This window comes from Chelonia mydas, chromosome 11 (genome assembly GCF_015237465.2).
Source record: "Chelonia mydas isolate rCheMyd1 chromosome 11, rCheMyd1.pri.v2, whole genome shotgun sequence".
Lineage (NCBI taxonomy): Eukaryota > Metazoa > Chordata > Testudines > Cheloniidae > Chelonia > Chelonia mydas.
This window is the reverse complement of record NC_051251.2, coordinates 786,497-808,735: the sequence shown is the minus strand read 5'-3', so window position 1 is coordinate 808,735 and position 22,239 is coordinate 786,497. Positions and strand designations below refer to the sequence as shown.

Below are 22,239 nucleotides of genomic sequence, written 5' to 3'. Positions count from 1 at the left end.
ACTGCGCGTGAAGAGGGAAGTTTTGTGTGCGGATGGGATCTGACGTAAGAGCAACCACTTGAGCTATAACGTGAGTTCACGAGAACTGGGCAATAAAAACCCAAACAGATTTATCAATGTGTTGGAAATTTTGAAATATAAAAAGAAAATTCAATCTGAACTGGACAGAAATTGAAAAATTTCAAAGTTTTCAGCTTTCAGAGTAACAGCCGTGTTAGTCTGTATTTGCAAAAAGAAAAGGAGTACTTGTGGCACCTTAGAGACTAACCAATTTATTTGAGCATAAGCTTTCGTGATTTGATTTTTCAGCAAATCAAAAACTAAACAAAATTTGTTTCAACCAGAAATATTTTTGATGAGTTTCATTTTGATTTCAAGCCTTTTGAAAAAAATAAAATTAAAGGAGTTTTCTAAATGAGAATTCATTTCAAACCAAAACATTGAACGATTCATTTTGAAAATATCAAAACTGGCCATTTTGAGATTTAATATTTTTTTGTTCAAAAGAGAACAGTTCAGCAAAATCAACACAAAGTCACAAACCATTTTGGTGTCTCTGAATCTCCATTCTTTGCCAAAAAAAAAAAGTCGTGTGTGAAAAGCTTTTTGCCTAACTCTGGCGTTAACTCTGCGTTGAAGAAATTCTGGCTGCTCCCGTTTGACATTTGAATTGTTTCAAACGATCTGTGCCCTGTCTAGAGGGGACAGGCTTTTCCACTCACACAAAACATAATTCCCGTAATACAATATAAAGCAATTATTGTGACCCTTATCACAACTGGCCCCACACGGGACTTTCCAGTGTCAAGAAACCAAAAGCGAAAGGTGTGACATCACAGGGATTTCCTGCTGTTGTGGGGGCGAAAGGACTAAGCTCTATATAAGGAGGAGACCGTAGGGAAGATCCCACAGCACTTTTGGGACAAGCGATCAGCAAACAGCCCCGTGCCCCACTGGGCCTCTCTCATTCTGCAACCCAGCATTTAACCCGAGCTCCATCGGATCGTTCAGTGGACGCGGAACAGCCGTCGCTGCAGCCCCTGAAGTGAGAGACCAGACGTGGCAGAAACTCAGCAGCATCTGGTGAGTACAGAGCCCAGCTCAGCGATGCCTCGCTCCTCTCTGGACTGACCGGGTGTGAGGGCAGGGAATTGGCAGAGCCAGTTGGCAGCTCCTTAGTTCAAAACACACGAGTTACTTTTTTAAAAACTCCCTCCTTTGCTCTCTTGGAAAAGGGAAATTAAACCCTGTTCTAGGATTTGGGTGGTTCATTGAAGGAGGGGGGTGGAGGGCGCACCCCTGAGCGACGTAGTTACACCGATATAAGTCTGTGGTGTAGACCTGGCCTCAGACCCTCTGTTCCCGAAGGAGCAGCACACACCAGCTTAGAAGATTCAACTCGGGATCACTGCTCCGCGTAACGCAGCTCTTGGCTATGGCTATAGATAGCTCCGAACCGTGAAAACAGGAATAAATCTGTTCTCAAAGAACAGAGATTCACGTGACAGTGAGTAAGAATATTGGACGCAAACGGTTTCATATGAAACAAAACCATAACCCACTTTCCAGAGCCTACCCCTAACTCACAGGACCTTCCCCCGTCTTCTCCAGGACAGCGCCCCAAGCCCTTTGCCCAGTGCTCTGGCAGGTCGGCGGAGGCCCCCTCCCATAAGATCAAGCCCCCTGGCAGCTTGTCCTCACGGACTGAAGGACCGGCAGGGCGTCTCTCTGCACCCCCAGATATATCAGACCAAACCGTCAAACTTCATTTGAAAACAGGGTCGTCACCCACAACCGCTGCTGTTTACCCCTTCCTGTTCATTGCCTTCCACGGCCTCCACCGGCTCTTTGTTAGCATTTGACTCGGTACATTAGCAGACTTCTATTGTGAGACACAAAACCCAAGGGCCCACCGGGGAGATGAGTGTCTCCCACCTGCTGTCAGGAGCAGCTTGTCTCACCGCACGCTCCCTTTGAGTGACCTGCCTTTACCCACAAGGCTAGAGCACAATTTCCAGCAGATATACAGACATCCCCACATATTCGCCGCACTTACATCTCACAATGACTGCGATGGCCGGTGTGACACAGACTTTCAGGCAGACATTACATGACCCCGACGGTGAACCCAGGGGATCCCTATACCCCTATGTGCCCTGTACCCTCTGCCAGCTGGCACCGAGAGGTCCGTGGGTCACAGACATGCATAGCAGGAGGTGCTGTGGGTCATGGTGCAGGGGTACTGGCAGAGCCCTGGGGTTGCTGTACGGATTGTTTGGTAAGCTGAGTCCATTCAAACAAAATATGTTTTAATACAGCCAAGTACAGGGTCATATATCTAGGATCAAGGGACACAGTCCTGTGGGCTCAGCACAAGAGTAACTGGGCAAAATATTCCAGCCTGGGCTGTACAGGAGGTCAGACTAGATGATCTGATGGTCCCTGCTGGTCCCGAACTCTATGAATCTATGGCCTCACCAGTGCCGAATAGAGGGTGTCACAGAGTCCCCGGGCGATGCTCTGGAACGGCTCCCTACGAAGCCAGGCAGGACTCTGGGGAAGTCTCCTCTCGGGGAGCAGCCTGTCTGCAGGACACACAGCTCACCCGGCTTCCACCTTCCTGGGTCTGACCTCAGAGCATTCAGCCTCCTCTGCCCCTCCGTGCGCTTCCCCCAGCGAGTCCGCCCAGGCGGGGTCCTGGGGAAGCCAGAGGGTCCTGCCCCCCAACTCCGCAGTCAGATGGGACTCTCAGCCAGCCAGTAACACAGAAGGTTTATTAGACGACAGGAACATGGTCTAACACAGAGCTTGTAGGTGCAAAGAACAGGACCCCCGCAGCTGGGTCCATTTTGGGGGGCAGTGAGCCAGACAACCACGTCTGCCCTTCACTCCATGTCCCAGCCAGCCCCAAACTGAAACTCCCTCCAGCCCCTCCTCCACTGGGCTTTGACCCTTTCCCGGGCCAGGAGGGCACCGGATTCCTTTGTTCTCCAACCCTTTAGCTCTCACCTTGCAGGGGGGAAGGGCCCAGGCAATCAGTTGCCAGGAAACAGGGTGTCGCCCATTCTCTCTGTCCAGATCCCTGCACACACCTGCCCTCTAGGGCTCTGCAACGATCATACACCCTTATCCCACCCCCTAGATACTTAAGAACTGCCTATGGGAAACTGAGGCACCCCCACACTATTCAGAGGAAACATTAAGAACAGTTCCGCTTCGTCACATCTCTCCCCCCTTTGAGACCGAACTGAGTGGGGTCACTTTAGCTGGTGACCTGGGGAAGTTCGAACCCATCAGTGTTCCCATGGATGCCCCAGCCTCTCTCTCATTCCTTGGTAGGAGTTACACCAGGCCCTTCCAGTTTCATGCCCTCCCTTAGGTCGGGGGTGGTCAATAGCACTCGCATGCAGCATGTGGGAAGGTTTATGCGGCCCGTGCCCTTTTGCCACCCCAAAACCCCCAGGGGTCAAACTGGGATCGGGTCTTCTCCCAGCGCTCCAGTCTGGAGGGCTGCAATTCGGGCTGTCTTGGTTAAGAGCCCCCACCTTGACCTGGGCCACATACTGTTCACTTACAGAACTAGCATGGAGACATCCCTTATTCAACCACCTTGTCCCCCCAACAAGCTGGCCAAACACAGCCACTTGGTTATAGGACTGTTTAACTTTCTTAACCGCTTTCACTTCATCTGAGACCTTCTGAAAGCTATCCACACTGGATCTTTCAACAGGAAAGTCAGTGGATCCATTCACAACAGAAAATTTCTGGTTGTTAGGAATTGAAACTTTCTTGATTAAATCACTTTCACACCCTTCAGTTGCAGTAAACTGCTTGCAAAGACTCCATGAGGATTCCCTTCCCTAGGGCTTTTCTATGCAACAATTCACCCCTCCCAGAAATTCTGCTCTTACCCTCTTTACCGAGGGCTTGCTCTAGAGGAACACTTTCCTGAGCAACAACAGACTCTTTCTGGGTCTCCCTTACATCCAGAATTACCTCTGGCCCATCCGGCGGATTCCTACACAATCCCCTTTCAGGCAGACTCACAGACTTCCTAGAGAAAAGGTCAGAAGCATTCTCCTTCCCTTTGCCACACACAAGTTCAGGAGTCTTTTCCTTCTTGCTACAGGTTTCTACACCCTCAGTAGGTAACACAATCACATCACCTTCCTGCTCTCCTTGTGCCCTGGCCAGGATCTCACCCTGATCAGACAGAGTTGCGACACCCTTTTCCAACAACACACTAGCAACGGGCAAAATACAAGCACCAGAATTGTCTGGGCTCTGGGATTTTACATAGACACTAACTGGATGCGACCTAGTTACAGGGCCATTCTCCCGAGCAGACACAAACTTAGGACTCTTCCCTTCCTGGGCTTTAGCTGAATCCAGAACCAGCTCTGAGACAACTGCACTCCCCTCAACCATCACAGGCTGAAAGGCCCCTTCTGTCTGCTCCACAGACAAAGAAGAGCCGGACACACTTTCTCCTTTCCCAGACACACAGCTTGGGATCTCATTTCCCTTGTCCCAGCACACAAGGCTGGTCACAGACAACTGCTTGGAGACCAGGGTAGCTCCCTCCACAGGCAAGTCAATACCCCTGACAGACACAGGCACGTTTCCTTCCCTGTCACACTTCTCCACCCAGGTAACAGGTAAGGTCCAGGGACACTCATCTTCCACTCTCCTCGCCTTCCCACGCTGCTGACTGGACACAGCCATCAGCTCACAAGGCTGCCTAGGCTCATCCAGACTTTCCTTACCAAGCACCTTGCCACTCCCAACAGATCCCCTGCCCTGCCTGTGTCTCCCCCCACTCAGCTGAGGTCTCAGCTCCCACTGTGCTCAGCGCTGCCCTTGCTGTCCCAGTGGGGGTAAGCAGCGAGCTCGCTGCTTTCCTCACAGCATCAGAGCCAGCCTGAGCCCCCGCTCCAGTGTGCAAGGGGGCGGGGAGCATCTCTCTGTCCCACCCAGCCCCAGGGATTTGGTTACAGGCAGGCAGGTAGCCCAAGCCTAGCCTCTCCTCCCTGCTGCCAGCCAGGTCATCTGAATTTTCACTGATCAATTCCCTCTCTGCAGATTGGTTCCCTGGATTCAAATTCAAACCTTGGCCGTTACAGGAGCAGGGCCTAGATCCTGTCCCAAAGAGACACAGTCACCCCACAACAGGGTCTCACAGCTGATATTCTGGAGAACCCCAACGACCAGCCAGCCCCACCTCTGCTGGGTCTGCACAGGGATCTGGGCCATAGGCAGGGTGAGGGGCTGTCACGGAGTGTGGGGGAGTCCAGGCCCTGCACCCCTCTTCCTGGGATTCACTGAGACTCTCAGCCAGCCAGTAAAACAGAAGGTTTATTGGACAACAGGAACACAGTCCAAAACAGAGCTTGTGGGTACACCCAGGACCCCTCAGTCAAGTCCTTCTGGGGGAGCAGGGAGCTTAGACCCCAGCCCTGGGGTTCCCTGTGTTCCTCCACCCAGCCCCAACCTGAAACTAAACCCACCCAGCAGGTTCCCTGCTGCAGCCTCCGTCCACATTCCTGGGCAGAGGTGTTACCTCCCCCTCCCCCTCCTGGCTCAGGTAACAGGCTCTCAGGTCTCCCAACCCCAGGGCACATTCCCAGGTCAACACTCCCCCCTCCCTGCTGCCTCACATCGTCACATCTCTCCCCCCTTCGAGACTGAACTGAGCGGGGTCACTGTGACCAGTGACCTGGGGAAGTTCGGGGCCCCCTCTCCGGGACAGCGCATCCGCTATCAGGTTGGCACTTCCCTTCACGTGGACCACGTCCATGTCGTAATCCTGCAGGAGCAGGCTCCACCTCAGGAGCTTGGCGTTGGCTCCTTTCATGTGGTGCAGCCAGGTCAGGGGAGAGTGGTCGGTGTACACGGTGAAGTGTCGCCCGAAGAGATAGGGCTCTAGTTTCTTGAGGGCCCACACCATGGCCAGGCACTCCTTCTCGATGGCCGCGTAGTGTTGCTCCCGGGGTAGCAACTTCTTGCTCAGGTACACGATGGGGTGTCTCTCCCCCTTTTCATCCTCCTGCATTAACACCGCCCCCAGTCCCGTGTCGGAGGCGTCGGTGAACACCACAAAGGGCTTGTCAAAGTCTGGGTTTGCTAGAACTGGGCCACTGACCAGAGCCTCCTTCAGCGCCCGGAAAGCCTCCTGGCACTGCTCGGTCCAGACCACCTTGTCTGGCTTCCCCTTCTTGCATAGCTCCGTGATGGGGGTGGCTAGGGCGCTAAAGTGGGGCACAAATCTTCGGTAGTATCCTGCCATCCCAATAAAGGCTTGGACCTGCTTTTTGGTGTGGGGAGCGGGCCAGTCTCTGATCACCTCCACCTTGGCCGGTTCCGGCTTTAGGCGGCCGCTCCCCACCCGATGGCCCAGGTAAGATACTTCAGCCATCCCCACCTTGCACTTCTCCGCTTTTACAGTCAGCCCAGCCCCCTGGAGTCGGTCCAGCACTTGTCTAACCTGGGACACGTGGTCCTCCCAGGTCTGGCTAAAGACACAGATGTCGTCAATATACGCCACGGCAAAACTCTCCATCCCCCTCAGGAGCTGGTCCACCAGGCGCTGGAAGGTGGCCGGCGCTCCCTTGAGGCCGAAAGGCAGGGTCAGAAACTCATAGAGCCCCAGAGGGGTGATAAAGGCCGATTTCAGCCGGGCATCTGCATCCAGCGGCACTTGCCAGTAGCCCTTTGTAAGGTCCATGGTGGTAAGGTACCGAGCTCCTTCCAGCTTGTCTAGGAGCTCGTCCGGCCTGGGCATGGGGTAGGCATCCGATACAGTGATGGCATTGAGCTTCCGATAGTCCACACAGAACCGGACTGACCCATCCTTTTTGGGGACCAGCACCACCGGCGAGGCCCAAGGGCTGGCCGATGGCTGGATCACCCCCAAAGCCAGCATGTCCCGGACCTCTCTTTCCAGGTCCTGAGCAGTTTTCCCTGTGACTCGGAAGGGGGAGCATCTTATCGGCGGGTGCGACCCTGTCTGCACCCGGTGGACAGTCAGATTAGTGCGTCCAGGCTGGTTGGAAACAGCTGTCGGTACGGATGCAGCACCCCCCTGACCTCAGCTTGCTGGGCAGGGGTGAGCTGATCCGAGAGGGGAATTGTTTCCAGGGGGGAACCAGCTCTGGTCCCAGGGAATAGATCTACTAAAGGGTCATCTCCCTGCTCCTCCCACTGACCACACACAGCTAACACCACATTCCCCCTGGCATAATATGGCTTCATCATATTCACATGGTACACCCGGCGGTGGTGGGCCCGGTTCGACAGCTCCACCACATAGTTTACCTCATTGAGCTGCTTGACGACCTTGAACGGGCCCTCCCAGGCGGCCTGTAGTTTGTTCTTTCTCACGGGGATGAGAACCATCACCTGATCCCCGGTGGCGTAGGCACGGGCCCGCGCCGTGCGGTCATACCAGACCTTCTGCTTCCTCTGGGCTCTGGCCAGATTCTCCCTGGCCAGGCCCATGAGTTCAGCCAGTCTCTCTCGGAAGGTCAGGACATACTCCACCACTGACTCTCCATCGGGAGTGGCCTTCCCCTCCCACTCGTCTCTCATCAGGTCCAGGGGGCCCCTCACCCTCCTTCCATATAACAGTTCGAAAGGCGAAAATCCGGTAGACTCCTGGGGCACCTCCCTGTACGCGAACAGCAGGTGAGGTAAGTACTTGTCCCAATCCTGCGGGTGCTGGTTCATAAAGGTTTTCAGCATCATCTTTAGCGTCCCGTTAAACCTCTCCACCAGCCCATTGGACTGGGGGTGATACGCTGAGGCCCAGTCGTGCCGGACCCCACATTTCTCCCACAAGCACCGGAGCAGGGTCGACATGAAGTTGGAGCCTTGGTCTGTCAAGACTTCCCTGGGGAACCCCACTCGGCTGAAAATGGTCAGGAGCGCATCTGCCACGGTGTCTGCTTCAATGGAAGCTAAGGGCACTGCCTCGGGGTAGCGGGTGGCGAAATCTACCACCACCAGAATGTATTTCTTCCCCGACCGGGTCGTCTTGCTGAGAGGCCCCACGATGTCCATGGCCACCTTCTGGAAAGGCTCCTCTATGATGGGCAAAGGTCTCAAGGCCGCTTTCCCCTTGTCCCGGGCCTTCCCCACCCTCTGACAGGGGTCACAGGATCGGCAATACTGCCGGACGGTGGTAAAGACCCCGGGCCAGTAAAAGTTCTGTAGCAACCTCTGCCGGGTGCGCCGGATTCCCTGGTGCCCTGCGAGGGGGATGTCATGGGCCAGGGACAGGAGCTTGCGGCGGTACTTCTGGGGGACCACCAGCTGCCTCCTGATCCCACAGGACTCCCCTTCCCCTGGGGGAGCCCATTCTCGGTACAGGAACCCCTTCTCCCACAGGAACCTCTCCTGGCAGCCTCTCCTCATGGTCCGTCCCACACTGAGGTCGGCCAGGTCCCTGAGCTTCTGCAAGGAGGGATCTTTCCTCAACTCGGCCTGGAACTCAGCGGCTGGGGAAGGGATGGGGCCCGGTTCCCGCTCATTGGCTGGGTCTGAGGCCTCAGCCTCTCTGAGCCGTGCCCCTCGGCGCTCCCTCCCCACCCGAGTAGGGTCTCGCGCCTCCAGTGTGGTACCCTCCCCAGGGTCAGGTCGCAGTGCCCCTCGCCGGCTCTGGCTACGGGTCACAACCAGGGCGGTCTGGGGGTCGCTTGGCCAGTCCTCTAGGTCTCCCCCCATCAAAACTTCAGTGGGCAGATGGTGGTGTACCCCCACATCCTTCGGGCCCTCCTTGGCCCCCCATTTCAGGTGTACCCTTGCCACGGGCACCTTAAATGGGGTCCCGCCCACCCCCGTCAGGGTCAGGTAGGTGTTGGGCACCACCCGATCTGGGGCCACCACCTCGGGCCGGGCCAGCGTCACCTCCGCGCCCGTATCCCAGTATCCATTGACCTTCCTCCCATCCACCTCCAGGGGAACAAGGCACTCTCTCCGGAGGGACAGCCCCGCGCCCACCCTGTAAACCGAGCACCCTGAGTCCAGAGCCTCCAGCCCTCTGGCGGGGCTGGCTGGGGGTACTCTTCCCTCCTGAGCAGGTGGCAAACTGGTAGCCCCCCTTTCCTGGGTCGCCTGCCCCTCGTCCAGCTGAGTCCCTACCCAGTTAACCCTGGGTAGGTTGGGTCTGCTCAGTTTGTCCCTGAGCCCGGGGCACTGGGCCCGTACGTGGCCTCTCTGGCCACAGTGATAGCAGCTCAGGTCACGTTGGTCCCCTCGAGCGGGTCGGAGGGGCCCGACGCCAGGCGTTCCCCTTGGGAGGGGGTTCTCCCTATTTCCCCGCTGGGAGGCCCCATGGTGACTCTCTCTCTGCATCGGGGGGGGCCTGTTCTTTTGGGACTCCTCCCTGCTACCCCCTGACCGACTGTTCACAAACTCGTCGGCCAGCTGCCCTGCGTGCTGGGGGTTCGCGAGCTTTTTGTCCACCAGCCACAGCCTCAGGTCGGAAGGGCACTGTTCATACAGGTGCTCCAGTACGAACAGGTCAAGCAGGTCCTCTTTAGCTTGGGCCCCAGCTGTCCACTTGCGGGCATATCCCTGCATCCGGTTGGCCAGCTGTAGGTAGGTGGCCTCAGGCGTTTTACGCTGACCCCGGAACCTTCTCCGGTACATCTCGTGGGTCAGCCCAAACTCACGGAGCAGGGCCTGTTTGAACAGTTCATAGTCCCCTGCCTCCGCCCCTGTCATCCGGCTGTACACCTCCACGGCTTTGGGGTCCAGTAAGGGGGTGAGGAACTGGAGCCTGTCTGCAGGGTCAACCCTGTGCAGCTCGCAGGCGTTCTCAAAGGCCGTCAGGAAGCTATCGATGTCCTCCCCCTCCTTCCGCTGGGCCAGGAAGCACTTATCAAAGCTCCTTGCAGTCTTGGGTCCCCCCTCACTCACCGCAGCCGGGGCCCCACTGCTCCTCAGCCTGGCCAGCTCCAGTTCATGCTGTCTTTGTTTCTCCTTCTCCTGCTGCTCATGTTGACGCTCCCTCTCCTTCTCCTGACGCTCCCTCTCCTTCTCCTGACGCTCCCTCTCCTTCTCCTCCTGCTCATGTTGACGTTGTTTCTCCTCATGTTGACGTTGTTTTTCATGATCCTCCAGCTCCCTCATTTTCCTCTCCCTCTCCCATTCCAGCCGCATCCGCTCCAGGGATGGGGAGCTCCGCTGGGAGGATCCCCTGCTGGCTGCTGGGGTCAGGGTGCCCTCGGTATTCGCTGGGCTTCCCCCAACCCCTCCCCCAGGCATAGGTAGGAAGGGTCTCGGGGTGTCCTGGGCAGCAGTCTGACCCCTCCCAGCCTGGTCAGGCCCCAGGGCCCACGCTGCGTCCGCCGGGCGGCTTCCCTCCGGGACAGGGATCGGGTCATCCAAGCGATCCCTCTCCTCCAGCTGGGCAATCAGCTGTTCCTTGGTGGACCTCCCGATGCGCAGCCCCCTCTGCCTGCACAGCTCCACCAGGTCGCTCTTAAGGCGTTTAGCGTACATCTCCCGGCTGGCCACTCGCAGGCCGGCCAGCTTTCCACGGTTTCCAGGAAAAGCCCCTAGTGTGCCAGTCCTTCTTGAGGTCACCACCTCTTTGCCAGGGTCGAGCTGCAGACTCCTCCGCCCCTGGGACCGCTCGCTGCAATCCCCCGGGGGACCCTGTTACTGCAAAAGTCCTTCTCTCTGGTCACACACTCCCAGGGGTTAACCGCCCCCTGAAACCGTCTCTCTCTGAATCTTCAGCACACCTGGTCCCCGTCAATCCCCCTTCGTTTTACTGTTCCCCAGTCACTTACTGCAGGAAGCGCCGTTCACGGGGTGCAGTAGATCCCACCTCTGCCACCAGTTGTCACGGAGTGTGGGGGAGTCCAGGCCCTGCACCCCTCTTCCTGGGATTCTACATGACTCTCAGCCAGCCAGTAAAACGGAAGGTTTATTGGACAACAGGAACACAGTCCAAAACAGAGCTTGTGGGTACACCCAGGACCCCTCAGTGAAGTCCTTCTGGGGGAGCAGGGAGCTTAGACCCCAGCCCTGGGGTTCCCTGTGTTCCTCCACCCAGCCCCAACCTGAAACTAAACCCACCCAGCAGGTTCCCTGCTGCAGCCTCCGTCCACATTCCTGGGCAGAGGTGTTACCTCCCCCTCCCCCTCCTGGCTCAGGTAACAGGCTCTCAGGTCTCCCGTCCCCAGGGCACATTCCCAGGTCAACACTCCCCCCTCCCTGCTGCCTCACATCGTCACAGGGGCTTTGTCCCTGGGACCCTCACCCAGCTCACACAGCCCCTCAGCATCTGAGGCTGCACCACCAGGGGCCTGATAACAGTTCTCTCTGTCCCAGGGTCTCACCACCCCAGGAATGTCTCCCCATTGACCTTCACCTTCCGCTCCCACTGGGGGTCTGAGGGGCCTGGCCCCAGCTCTCACCTTGCAGGGGGCAAGGGCCAGGCCATCAGTTGCCAGGAAACACGGTGTCGGCCATTCTCTGTGTCCAGACCCCTGCACACACCTGCCCTCTAGAGCTCTGCAATGATCAAAAAGAAAAGGAGTACTTGTGGCACCTTAGAGACTAACCAATTTATTTGAGCATGAGCTTTCGTGAGCTACAGCGAGCCGTAGCTGTAGCTCACGAAAGCTCATGCTCAAATAAATTGGTTAGTCTCTAAGGTGCCACAAGTACTCCTTTTCTTTTTGCGAATACAGACTAACACGGCTGTTACTCTGAAACCTGCAATGATCAAACACCCTTACCCCACCCCCTAGATACTTAAGAACTGCCTAGGGGAAACTGAGGCACCCCCACAATATTCAGAGGAAACATTAAGAACAGGCCCGCTTCGTCACAGAGGGGAATAATCACTTTCCTCTATCAGCTTGCAATGCTCCTACTAATGCAGCCCAATATGCCGTTGGCAACAAGGGCACACTGTTGACTCATATCCAGCTTCTCATCCACTGTCACCCCTAGGTCCTTTTCCGCAGAACTGCTGCCGAGCCATTCGGTCCCTAGTCTGTAGCGGTGCATGGGATTCTTCCGTCCTAAGTGCAGGACTCTGCACTTGTCCTCTTTGAACCTCATCAGATTTCTTTTGGCCCAATCCTCCAATTTGTCTAGGTCACTCTGGACCCTATCCCTACCCTCCAGCTGTCTCTCCCCCCAGATTAGTGTCATCCGCAAGAGTGGGGATGAGTCAGAGGGGCCTTACCAGAGGAAGCAGGGGAGAGAGAGAAGACACTAAGGAGAAACACACACATTGTCAGACCAGATGCATGCTCCCGTCTCCGGCAGTGGCCAGTACCAGCTGCTTCAGAGGAATAATTACGGAATAACCTGCTCAAAGAGGAGGGTCCTTCCTAACTCCAACCCCCCCGCCCATCAGTTAATGCTCGACTCACTCTCTAAAAAGAAAAGGAGTACTTGTGGCACCTTAGAGACTAACCAATTTATTTGAGCATAAGCTTTCGTGAGCTACAGCTCACTGCCTCCGATGAAGTGAGCTGTAGCTCACGAAAGCTCATGCTCAAATAAATTGGTTAGTCTCTACGGTGCCACAAGTACTCCTTTTCTTTTTGCGAATACAGACTAACACGGCTGTTACTCTGAAACGACTCACTCTCTGAAGCAGGAGGGTATTTATCCCATATTGCAGCCATACAAAGTGCATTATAAGAACATTAGTAAAGTCACAAAGCCAAGCACTCAGAACTCAGGAAGTGCTGGAACTAAGGTTCCTGTCACCCTTAGTTTGGTGCCCTGTATTTACTCACCAGCATCATCCCATGAGCCTGGAGCTGGTGGAAACCCGAAATTTCTGTCCCATGCAAAATTATGAGCGTTCCAAGGTTGTTTTCATTCTGAACCAGAATGAGGCGCCAAAATAGCAGAATTGCTCACAAAATAGTCTGAAAGTTTTTGAAAACTGCAGTTCTGGGACAGAAATGTTTGTTTGATACACACAGCGTTTCATTTTCACTTGTATTTGATATTAAATGATATAAAATAAAAATCTAACCAAAAATGACAAAGAAAACATTTTGGGTGAGATTCACAATGGGATGTGGGTGCCTGAATCACTGGGCCTGGGAGATTCTGATGCAGGGGCTCCCTCACTCTCTCCTGTGGAAGCTGTTCCAACTGGGAGTAAGTAATTAACGACTCATTGGTGCAGGGGAACTTGAACTTGACCCTCCCAGGTAAGTGCCCCACCCCCAGGGCTATAGCGTCATGGTCACCGGCTCAAAGACTCTTTGAACATTTCTACGCAGTGGAACAGGAGAGCCTCACATCAGCCTGTCCCGGGGCCCAGGGGTGAGAGCTCTCTCCTGTGAGGGGGGAGATCCACAGACACCCATGTACATGACACGTAACTCAGCTGTAGAGCTCATGGCCACAGGCTGTCATGTGTGGGACTCGGAGGAGAACTGGAGAATCAGACAGACGGCCAGCACCTCCACAGTGACATGAGAGAGACTGAAAACACAAAACCAAGTCTCCAACGTTTGGAAGGGATCTAAACCCTCCCCCTCAGGCACAAGCCAGCTAGGCACTAACTATCTGGAGTTAGGAAGAAAGTCTCTCTAAGGGTGAATTATTCTGTACTTGTCTATTAGGGGGGTTTCTTGACCTGAACTAGCTGGTACCAGCCAGTTTGAGAGAGAGAAGAGGGGGCTAGATCAGGGGTGGGCAAACTACGGCCCGCGGAACCGTCCTGCCTGGCCCCTGAGCTCCCGGCCAGGGAGGCTGTCCCCTGGCCCTCCCCTGCTGTCCCCTCTCCCTCGCAGCCGGCGCTCTGGCCCGCCGCTCCTGGGCAGCGCTGTCGCGACATGGCTGGCTCCAGCAGGGCCTGAGCTCCTGCCGCTCTGAGCGGTGTGGTAAGGGGGCAGTGGGGTTGGATAAGGGGCATGGGGTCCCCAGGGGACAGTCAGGGAGCAGAGGGCGGTTGGATGGGGTGGAGGTTCTGGGCGGGGGCGGTCAGGGGACAAGGAGCAGGGGGAGATGATAGGCGTGGGAGTCCCGGGGGTCTGTCAGGGGGCGAGGGTGTGGATAGGGGTCGGGGCAGTCAGGGGACAGGGAGCAGGGGGGACTTAGATAGGGGGTGGGTTCCCGGGGGGGCGGTTAGGGGCAGGGGGGTCTCTGTAGGGGGTGGTCAGGGGACAAGGAGCAGGGGGGGGTTGGATGGGTTGGGGGTTCTGAGGGGGGCGGAAAGTGGGTGGGGGTTGGATAGGGGGCGGGGCCAGGCTGTTTGGGGCGGCACAGCCTTCCCTACCCAGCTGTCCATACAATTTTGCAACCCCGATGTGGCCCTCAGGCCAAAAAGTTTGCCCACCCGTGGGCTAGATGGACACCTGGTCTGATCTGGTCGGGCATTTCCTGTGTTCCCACTAGAGTGAATCGAAATATGTTGGACACTTTACCTCGAAAGGCAACGTAATCAAAGCCAAATCTTGTGTTTAACAGAGAGAGCTCACGTGGAGAATTACTCTTGGCTGAAGTGAACGTGCTACACAGGGCCAAAGACGAGTTGCCAGGAAATAATCATGAGCGGCAGGACACCAAATCTTACACCCCTAACTGGAGAAAAGAGAAAAACTGCAGAAGCAGCAAAGCAGAAAGCAATGGAGATTCTGAGAGATGCCCTGAAGAAGAAGGACCGAGTGCTGATGGAGAAGCCCCAGGATCTGGTTTTCGGTGATAGCAGAGATCCCAAATTCTGGATGGAACGCCATGCGATACTGACAGAGGAGTTAGTTCGAGGCCTCATCTCAGAGCTGGAAGTTGTGAAGTTTATGGAGAATCGAACCTGGGAAGAAACGTATGCATATGTTTATTCAAAGTCTGGAGACAAAACAGTGTATTTGTGCAAGCCATTCTGGGAGCTTTCTACAGATCTTAGAGAAAAGTCTCAGCCAGGGACTCTTATCCATGAAGCGTCTCACTTCCTGGGGACACATGATATCACCTATTCCGAAGCCAGTATCTATGTTGCCTGCAGAGGGAAGTTGGTAAAAAGCAAATCAGACCCCAGTGCCCCAGATTTGAAACCCCTTGCGAAAGCAGTATTAAATGCTAACAACATCAGTTATGAATTTGAAATTACCCTAAATCACAAAGGAAGATACGAGAATGGACGATACTCCTGCTGTGGGGAAAAAGCCGTGAACTCCGTGTGTGAGAGCACTGTGCCTAATGAGTTTCTCGCCTGCAATTCCAGGGACAGGTAAGCAACTCTCCTTTCCCGTGGGCAGTGCATGTTGTGTGTGGTTCCCTCCCTATTAACTGTATGGCCGTGGTGCCTAGGGACCCCAAGCAGGGATTGCGTCCCCGTGGGCCCAGGGGCTGTACTCAGGATGGAGAGACGGCCCTTGCCCCAGGGCGCTCACAAGCCAGGATTATAATAAGGTACCAATAGGTGGAAGAAAGACAACCAGGGCAAGGGTGAGAGGAGACGGTGACAATAAAATGAACACCATGCACCAGACCCTCAGCTGGTGCAGACCAGGGCGGCATAGCTCCATTTACTGCAATGGAGCCAATTACACTAGCTGAGACCTGCTCACGGCTCCACGTCATAGCTCACACATCTCAGCCTTCCTCAGGCCAGCCGCTGCCAGCCGACAGCCATTGTTTGACCGGGCACCATGGCAGGGGTAAATCTGAAGGAGGGATTGAAGAGGACGAGGTGGGCGTTTAGGAGAAGGTATGAAGGTTCTTGTGGATGAAAGACTTGCAGGCAGTAAGGGATGAAGTAATGGGTAGAGGGAAGGCCGGGGTCAGCGTTGTGATAAAAACTGTAACTGACTGGGGGGGCGGGCGGCTGAACAGGGAAGGGCCCACCCTGCACGGACCAGGAGCTGGGGTTTGACATGGGAGAGGAGAGGCAGCCAGGGGAGTGACACAACGGGGGTGATGTGGTTGGAGCAGGGAGCCAGGAAGCTCATCCCAGCAGGAGGGTTTTGAATGAACCTGAGGGGCAAGGTGGCTGGCTGCGAGGCCGGAGATGAGAGGACAGGGGTTGAGGTGTGAGATGATCAGGCCTGGGCCCCACAAATCTGAACGTCTGGTTTCTTTTTTTTAAGTTAATTTTCAAGGGGCGGGGGTTGTTTGTGCTCCCCTACCTGGGTGAGTGTCGGAGTCGAACCCTCTCAGAGGAGCCAGCTGTGCTAGCAGCAAGCGGGGCCCTGGCTGGTCCTGAAGCCCCTTGCTGGGTGATGAACCACCGGGAAAGCTCTCTCCTCCCAGCCAGGATTCCTGGTCCCCTGGGGACGGGATTCAAAGCCAAGCCAGCAAAGCCTTTCTGTCAGCTCAGGGCAGAGCGAGATCTGGGTCAGATTTCCCCAGGGACCCACTGTCAGCACGGCGCTGCCTTCCGCTGTCACATTCCCTGGGAACTTGCCTCAGTGCAATAATCCCAAGGCCTCTGTAACGGTTCCCAGGGCACTCGCAGCCGAGTCACCTGGTGAACCCCTGCCCCTAGCGAGAGGAGCCTGGCCTGTGGGGGCTGGCTGTTAACTCGCTAACACCACCAGCTCGTTAGCTGCTCCACGCTCTTCTCTGGGCTATGCCAGCCCTCTCCTCACATTGCAGGCTAGCAGGACGTTCACCTCACTCCCCGAGCCCCCTTGAGTCGCTCCCCTGTGATCCCCAGTCCCTGACACTGGATACTCACAGAAACCCCAGAGTCTCTGCCCCCAGAGGAGCCACGTGCCCCAGTTCTACCTGAAACTCCTGCTCCTGTAAACCACACAGCGCTTATTGTGATGAAGTGGGGATGTTCTTAATGTTTTCTCTGAATACTGTGTGTGCCTCAGTTCCCCCTGTGTGTTACTCAAGTATCTAGGGGGTGGGATAAGGGGGTGTGATTGCTGCAGAGACCCCCAGAGGGCAGGTGTGATGCTGACTGCCACAGAGACCGGCCGACACCCTGTAGCCTGGCAGCTGATGCTCTGAGTCTGTCCCCTGCAAGGAGCCAGCCGGCGTGCTGGAGAACAGAGACCAGGGGACCTGTTTGCTCAGGAAGGAGACAAAGGTCGCAGGGGGGCAGCTGGGGGTGACTGATGCTGGGCTGCTGGAAGTGAGTCAGTCTCCTGGTTTGGGACTTGGGGTGGGGTGGGGGGGTCTCTGTCCTACACTGGGGTCCCGACGACTAATAACCCATCTGTGTCCCACGCTGGCTGGGAGTCACGACTGGCTGCGAGTGGGGGGGCAGGGCCCTTTGTGGGGGAGGCTCCCAGGGGGAGCAGGGGGCTGAGCGCTCCGAGGTCAGACCCAGGAGGGGCTGAAGCCGGGCAGGCTCCTGGCCCTGGGGAGTGGCCCTGAGGGGAGACGATGTCCCAGAGCCCTGGCTGGCGTCACTCCACGGGTGCCCGAGCCCCCAGCCTGCGACTCCACATCAGTTGCCAGGTTACAGGGTGTCGGCCGTTCTGTGTGCCCAGGCAGCCAGTCGCAGCCACACCTGCTCTCTCGGGGTCTCTGCAACGCTCACACCCCTTATCCCCCCACCTACAAACTAGAGTAGCACACCAGAGAAACTGAGGCACGCACACAGTATTCAGAGAAGACATTAAGAACATTCCCACTTTGTCACACTTGTAATACAACAGAAGAAGGTTTATTTAAGAAATGATGGAGATTCTACTAGAAACAAGAGAGTGCGATGGAAATAAATGGTCATGTGTCTCCTTTCTCCTTCTGTCTAAGGAGAGTCTGGCTTAGTCAGAGATTCTAAGGCCAGAAGGGGCCATTGTGATCATCTCGTCTGACCTCCTGTAAATTATTCTGGGCCAGAGACTCTGTATCTGTGACGGGTCCTCTTCATTATTTACCACTCCCCCGATTTTAGTGTCATCTACAAACTTCACCAATGATGAGTTTATATTTTCTTCCAGCTCATTAATAAAAACGTTAAAAGCACAGACTGAGAACCAATCCCTGTGAGGCCCCACTGGAAGTTAACCCATTCAGTGACAATCCCCTGTTTATAGTTACATTTGAGACCTACCAGTTAGCCAGTTCTTAATCCATTTTGTGTGTGGTTATCTCTATTGTATGTCTTTCTAGTTTTTTAATCAAAATATTGTGCGGCACCAACTCAAAGGCCTTACAGAAGTATATGGTGTCAACACTATTAATTTTATCAACCTAACCTGTAATTTCATCAAAAAATATATATCAAATTTGTTTGACAAGCTCTATTTTCCATGAACCAATGTTGAATGGCATTAATTATATTGCCCTCCTTTAGTTCTTTATTAATAGAGTCCTGTAACAGCCTCTTCATTATCTTGCTCAGGATCAATGTTAGGCTAATAGACCTATAATTACAGTGGAACCCGAATTATCCAATCTAATTGGGGCTGGGGCCAGATCGGATCATTTAAAAAATAGAAGGTTTCAGAGTAGCAGCCGTGTTAGTCTGTATCCACAAGAAGAAAAGGAGGACTTGTGGCACCTTAGAGACTAACAAATTTATTTGAGCATAAGCTTTCATGAGCTACAGCTCACTTCATCGGATGCTGAGCTGTAGCTCACGAAAGCTTATGCTCAAATAAATTTGTTAGTCTCTAAGGTGCCACAAGTACTCCTTTGCTTTGCTTTTCTTTTTAAATGGATAAACTGATGAATGGGTGCCAGGGCCCCCACTGTCAGCTCTGGATGGCTAGTGGTTCAGTTAACATGGAGAGCCAGATAAGCGAGGGATTCTACTGTACCTCATTTATCCTCTTTACCCTATTTAAAAATTGGCAAAACATTAGCTTTCTTCCAGTCTTCTGCCTTAGCCCCGCTGGGCCGCTGGACTTTTAGCAGCCTAAAATCTCCCAGTTTGGCTTCAGTAGCCTCTGGGAGATAGACCCCGATTCCAGGAGACTCTGGAAGAAACCGGGAGTCTTGGCAACCTACTTGTCTCTCATCCTGGCCCTCCCTGCAGCTCATTTGCTCAAACCCTCCCAAGGGTCTAAGTTAATTCCAGCCAACAAGAAACCCCAGGGCCAATGTGGCTGTAATTCAGGTCCAATTTCACTCCAAAGCCCAAATGTCAAAGGGATGAGGGCAGATTCCCTCTGCAAAAACAAAAGGGCAGTAGATCCATGGAGAAATGGGGTACCTGCCCTGGATGCTCACCTCCAGAGCTTGCTCTGGTTGGGGGAGTAGGGCTGGGGGCAGCTCACGGCAAGACAGACCCTTTCAGCCTGGGCCTCTTGTGGCTCCTACCTACTATTGCAGTTGGGTGGCCTTTTTTTGTCAGCATCAGGCCTGCTTTGACTCTCTGCTTCTACATGGTGGTATATATTGCCAGGCTGGGCAGGGATGGTGTCCCTAGCCTCTGTTTGCCAGAAGCTGTGCCAGTGTTTTTCCAGCAGAGGTTACAAGGGCAAGTCAACACCAGAGACAGAAGTGGCATTTTCTATCTTTGCTGTTCTTCTCTCTCCCCTTTTGCGTGTGTTTGTCTCGTTTTCTCTTCTAGGAAATGGGATCAGACTTTAACAAGAGCAACTACAGCCCAGCCCATTTCCTAACCCCCTGTCTTTGCCCCAGGACAGCCGGTTATTAGCATCCAGGAGACTGTCAAACAAGGGTCTGGTTTTGTTTTGATCTTATTCCTTTTAAAGACTCTTTACAGCTAAAAGGGAAGGGAGCGTGGGATGTTGTTAAAATGAAAGCCGTACGGAATAGTTTACAGTTCAATGCTTCAATCCTGCTTTTCTGTGTCTTTGCTAAAAGGTTCGAAGGATGTTTGCACCATGGTACTCAGCAGGCTGATGGCTCTGTTTATCAAACCCCAAACCATCCTTAACACTGTTTAATGTCGGACAGTGACAGGGTCTTGTTAACATCTTTGAGGCTTAGGGCCCCCTTTGTTCCATCTAAATTAACAGAACCCATCTTAACACTGGATCTCCTGCAGGCAGCTGTGGGAGTGGTAGAAATGGATGCACTATTCAGAAAGAACAAGCTCTAAATTGGTTGTTGTCAGCCTGTGGTCTGCGGACCTTTGGGGGGTCAACGGACTAGGTCTAAGAGGTCTGTGAAAGACTTAGACTGAGAACTGGCTGAACAAAATTCAACTATATACACACCGACAATAGATTTCCAAAGGGGCTCGCATATTTAAAAAAAAAAAAAGGTTGAAAACCAGCACTCTAAATCATACTCTCATCCATTCTCTGAAGGGAACCTGGGCCTAACCTGAATGTTTGAAAAGTTTTGATTAACTTTTTTGCTCTCTTATTTGTGCACTTGTTCACCTTTAGGTGTGTTCAGAAGCAAAAACGGTGAAATACTCTCCCAAAAGATTTCAGCAGAGTTCCTAAACTCTTGGGTATTTGAACTGTTGCAGTTCACTAAGACACAGAATAACCCAGGACTTCCAAGTGTCAGGCATCTCATGTGACACTCCCATAAGTGGCAGTCCTGTTACCCCTCTCCTTACCCAGATGAGATCTCACAGGTAGACACAGAGGGGACGGAAGGTGAGGATGATAGTTTTCCATGTGCAATAAACAATACATTTTCTTTCCTGTTATTAGCGAGAAGAGGATGAACATTGGTGAAATTATGAAGAAGTCGTTATTGCCCACAGCAAAGAGACTGCAGGGTCACGTAAACCAACTTAGAAATATCGCAGATGAAGTTGACGAAACTCATAAAAATGCTACAAAATCAAATGTTTGCGGTTGGTCAATGGGAATTGTTGGAGTGGTGGCTGGCCTAGCTGGGCTTGATGTTTCTACAGGAGGATTAATTACTGATGCTGCAGCAACCATCACAGATGGGGTGACAAGTTCTAACAAACAGAACGAAGTGGAGAAGATCTTAAAGCAATGTCAGGGTATGCTGAAACCTATTGTGACGGAATTCAAAATCTATAGAGATGGCCGTGATACTGATTCATCACCAGTCCTAAAGACAAGTTTAGGAGCTGGCAAAACAGGACTTTCAGCTGAAATCCGAACAGAAGCTGCAAAAATAGAAGAAGTCATTGAAAGAGTAAATAAGTTTTACAGATCAGTAGAAAGAAAATAGGCAAGCAAAACGGCTTCCTCGCAACATGAAATGACTGTGGCTGAAATCGTTCAGGTACATTCTCTCCAAGAAAGTTCAGAATCCAAATAAAGCTTGATGGACAATCTATTGGGCAAACCGATCACACGTAGAACATGCTGTAACTGCCCTTTCTTTAGGAGCCTAAGAACACATCCCTGTAAATAAGAGGTTCCACGCCATGTTTGACAGCTAGTTCGGATGAATAAGACAGAGGCTGTATCATCACAAGGAGATATCTTCCATTTCTTGCCCGGGGGCCAGAAGGGGCTGTTATGCAGGACGTAATGCTCAGGCGCCTCATTGTTTTTGCTGATACAGACTAACACGGCTGCCCCTCTGAAAAAAATTCTACAAGACTGTTTTATACATAATCTCCCCCACTCCCGCCCCCGTACAGGCACACTGTCTCCCACCGTCCCTTCTCCCCCTTAGGACAATGAGCTCAAGAATTAAGTGGTGAGGATGGAAAGGTGTGTTTTAGTGGGACACTACTGAGAATATCCAACTCAGGACGAACTGCTGAGAAAAAAGGCAGTCACAGCCCAAGGCTGGCGGTTCTTCTCGTCTAAGGCACACCAGACCAGTCAGAAAGAGAACTGCTGTTTCACCACACTGGCTAACAAGAAGTCGGAGAAAGAATTTCCTGAGATACTCCAGTTCCTTTGTATCACCACCAGAAACACTGCTTATAGGGCTGAGGGGTTATTAAAACCAGTGTCCCCAGTTAAAGGTTCTCCTGATCCCAAAGGACCAGCCACACACCCAGGTCAATATATAACTTAGATCTTACCCCAAAATCATGCTGGTGCCAATCCTTTAGTATCTAGAATCTAAAGGTTTATTTATAGAAAGAAAGAAAGAAAGAAAGAAAGAAAGAAAGAAAGAAAGAAAGAAAGAAAGAAAGAAAGAAAGAAAGAAAGAAAGAAAGAAAGAAAGAAAAGTGAGAGTTAAAATTGGTTAAAGGAATCAAATACACACAACAGTTGCAAAGTTCTTGGTTCAGGCTTGTAGCAGTGATGGAATAAACTGCTGGCTCAAATCACGTCTCTGGTTACTTCCAAATCATTGGAAGTACCTCATTCCCTTGGTTAGATGCTCCCATTGGTATAAATCCATAATCCAGAGGCTGGAGCAGGAAAGAGGCTAGATGGAGACGTCTCCAGGGCCTTTTATAGCTTCTGCCCAGGAAAGAGAAAT

General features: G+C 53.3%; 1 protein-coding gene across 1 annotated transcript; it reads left to right on the top strand.

Moving 5' to 3' along the window:
• Nucleotides 1–827: 827 nt before the first annotated feature.
• On the top strand, nt 828–21,895 carry LOC119567304. The gene is made up of 3 exons (XM_037911906.2): nt 828–1,083; nt 14,458–15,217; nt 20,526–21,895. The coding sequence occupies exons 2-3, from the start codon at nt 14,538–14,540 to the stop codon at nt 21,019–21,021; spliced, it is 1,176 nt and encodes a 391-aa protein (XP_037767834.1). The 5' UTR covers nt 828–1,083; nt 14,458–14,537; the 3' UTR covers nt 21,022–21,895.
• The last annotated feature ends 344 nt before the right edge of the window (nt 21,896–22,239 follow it).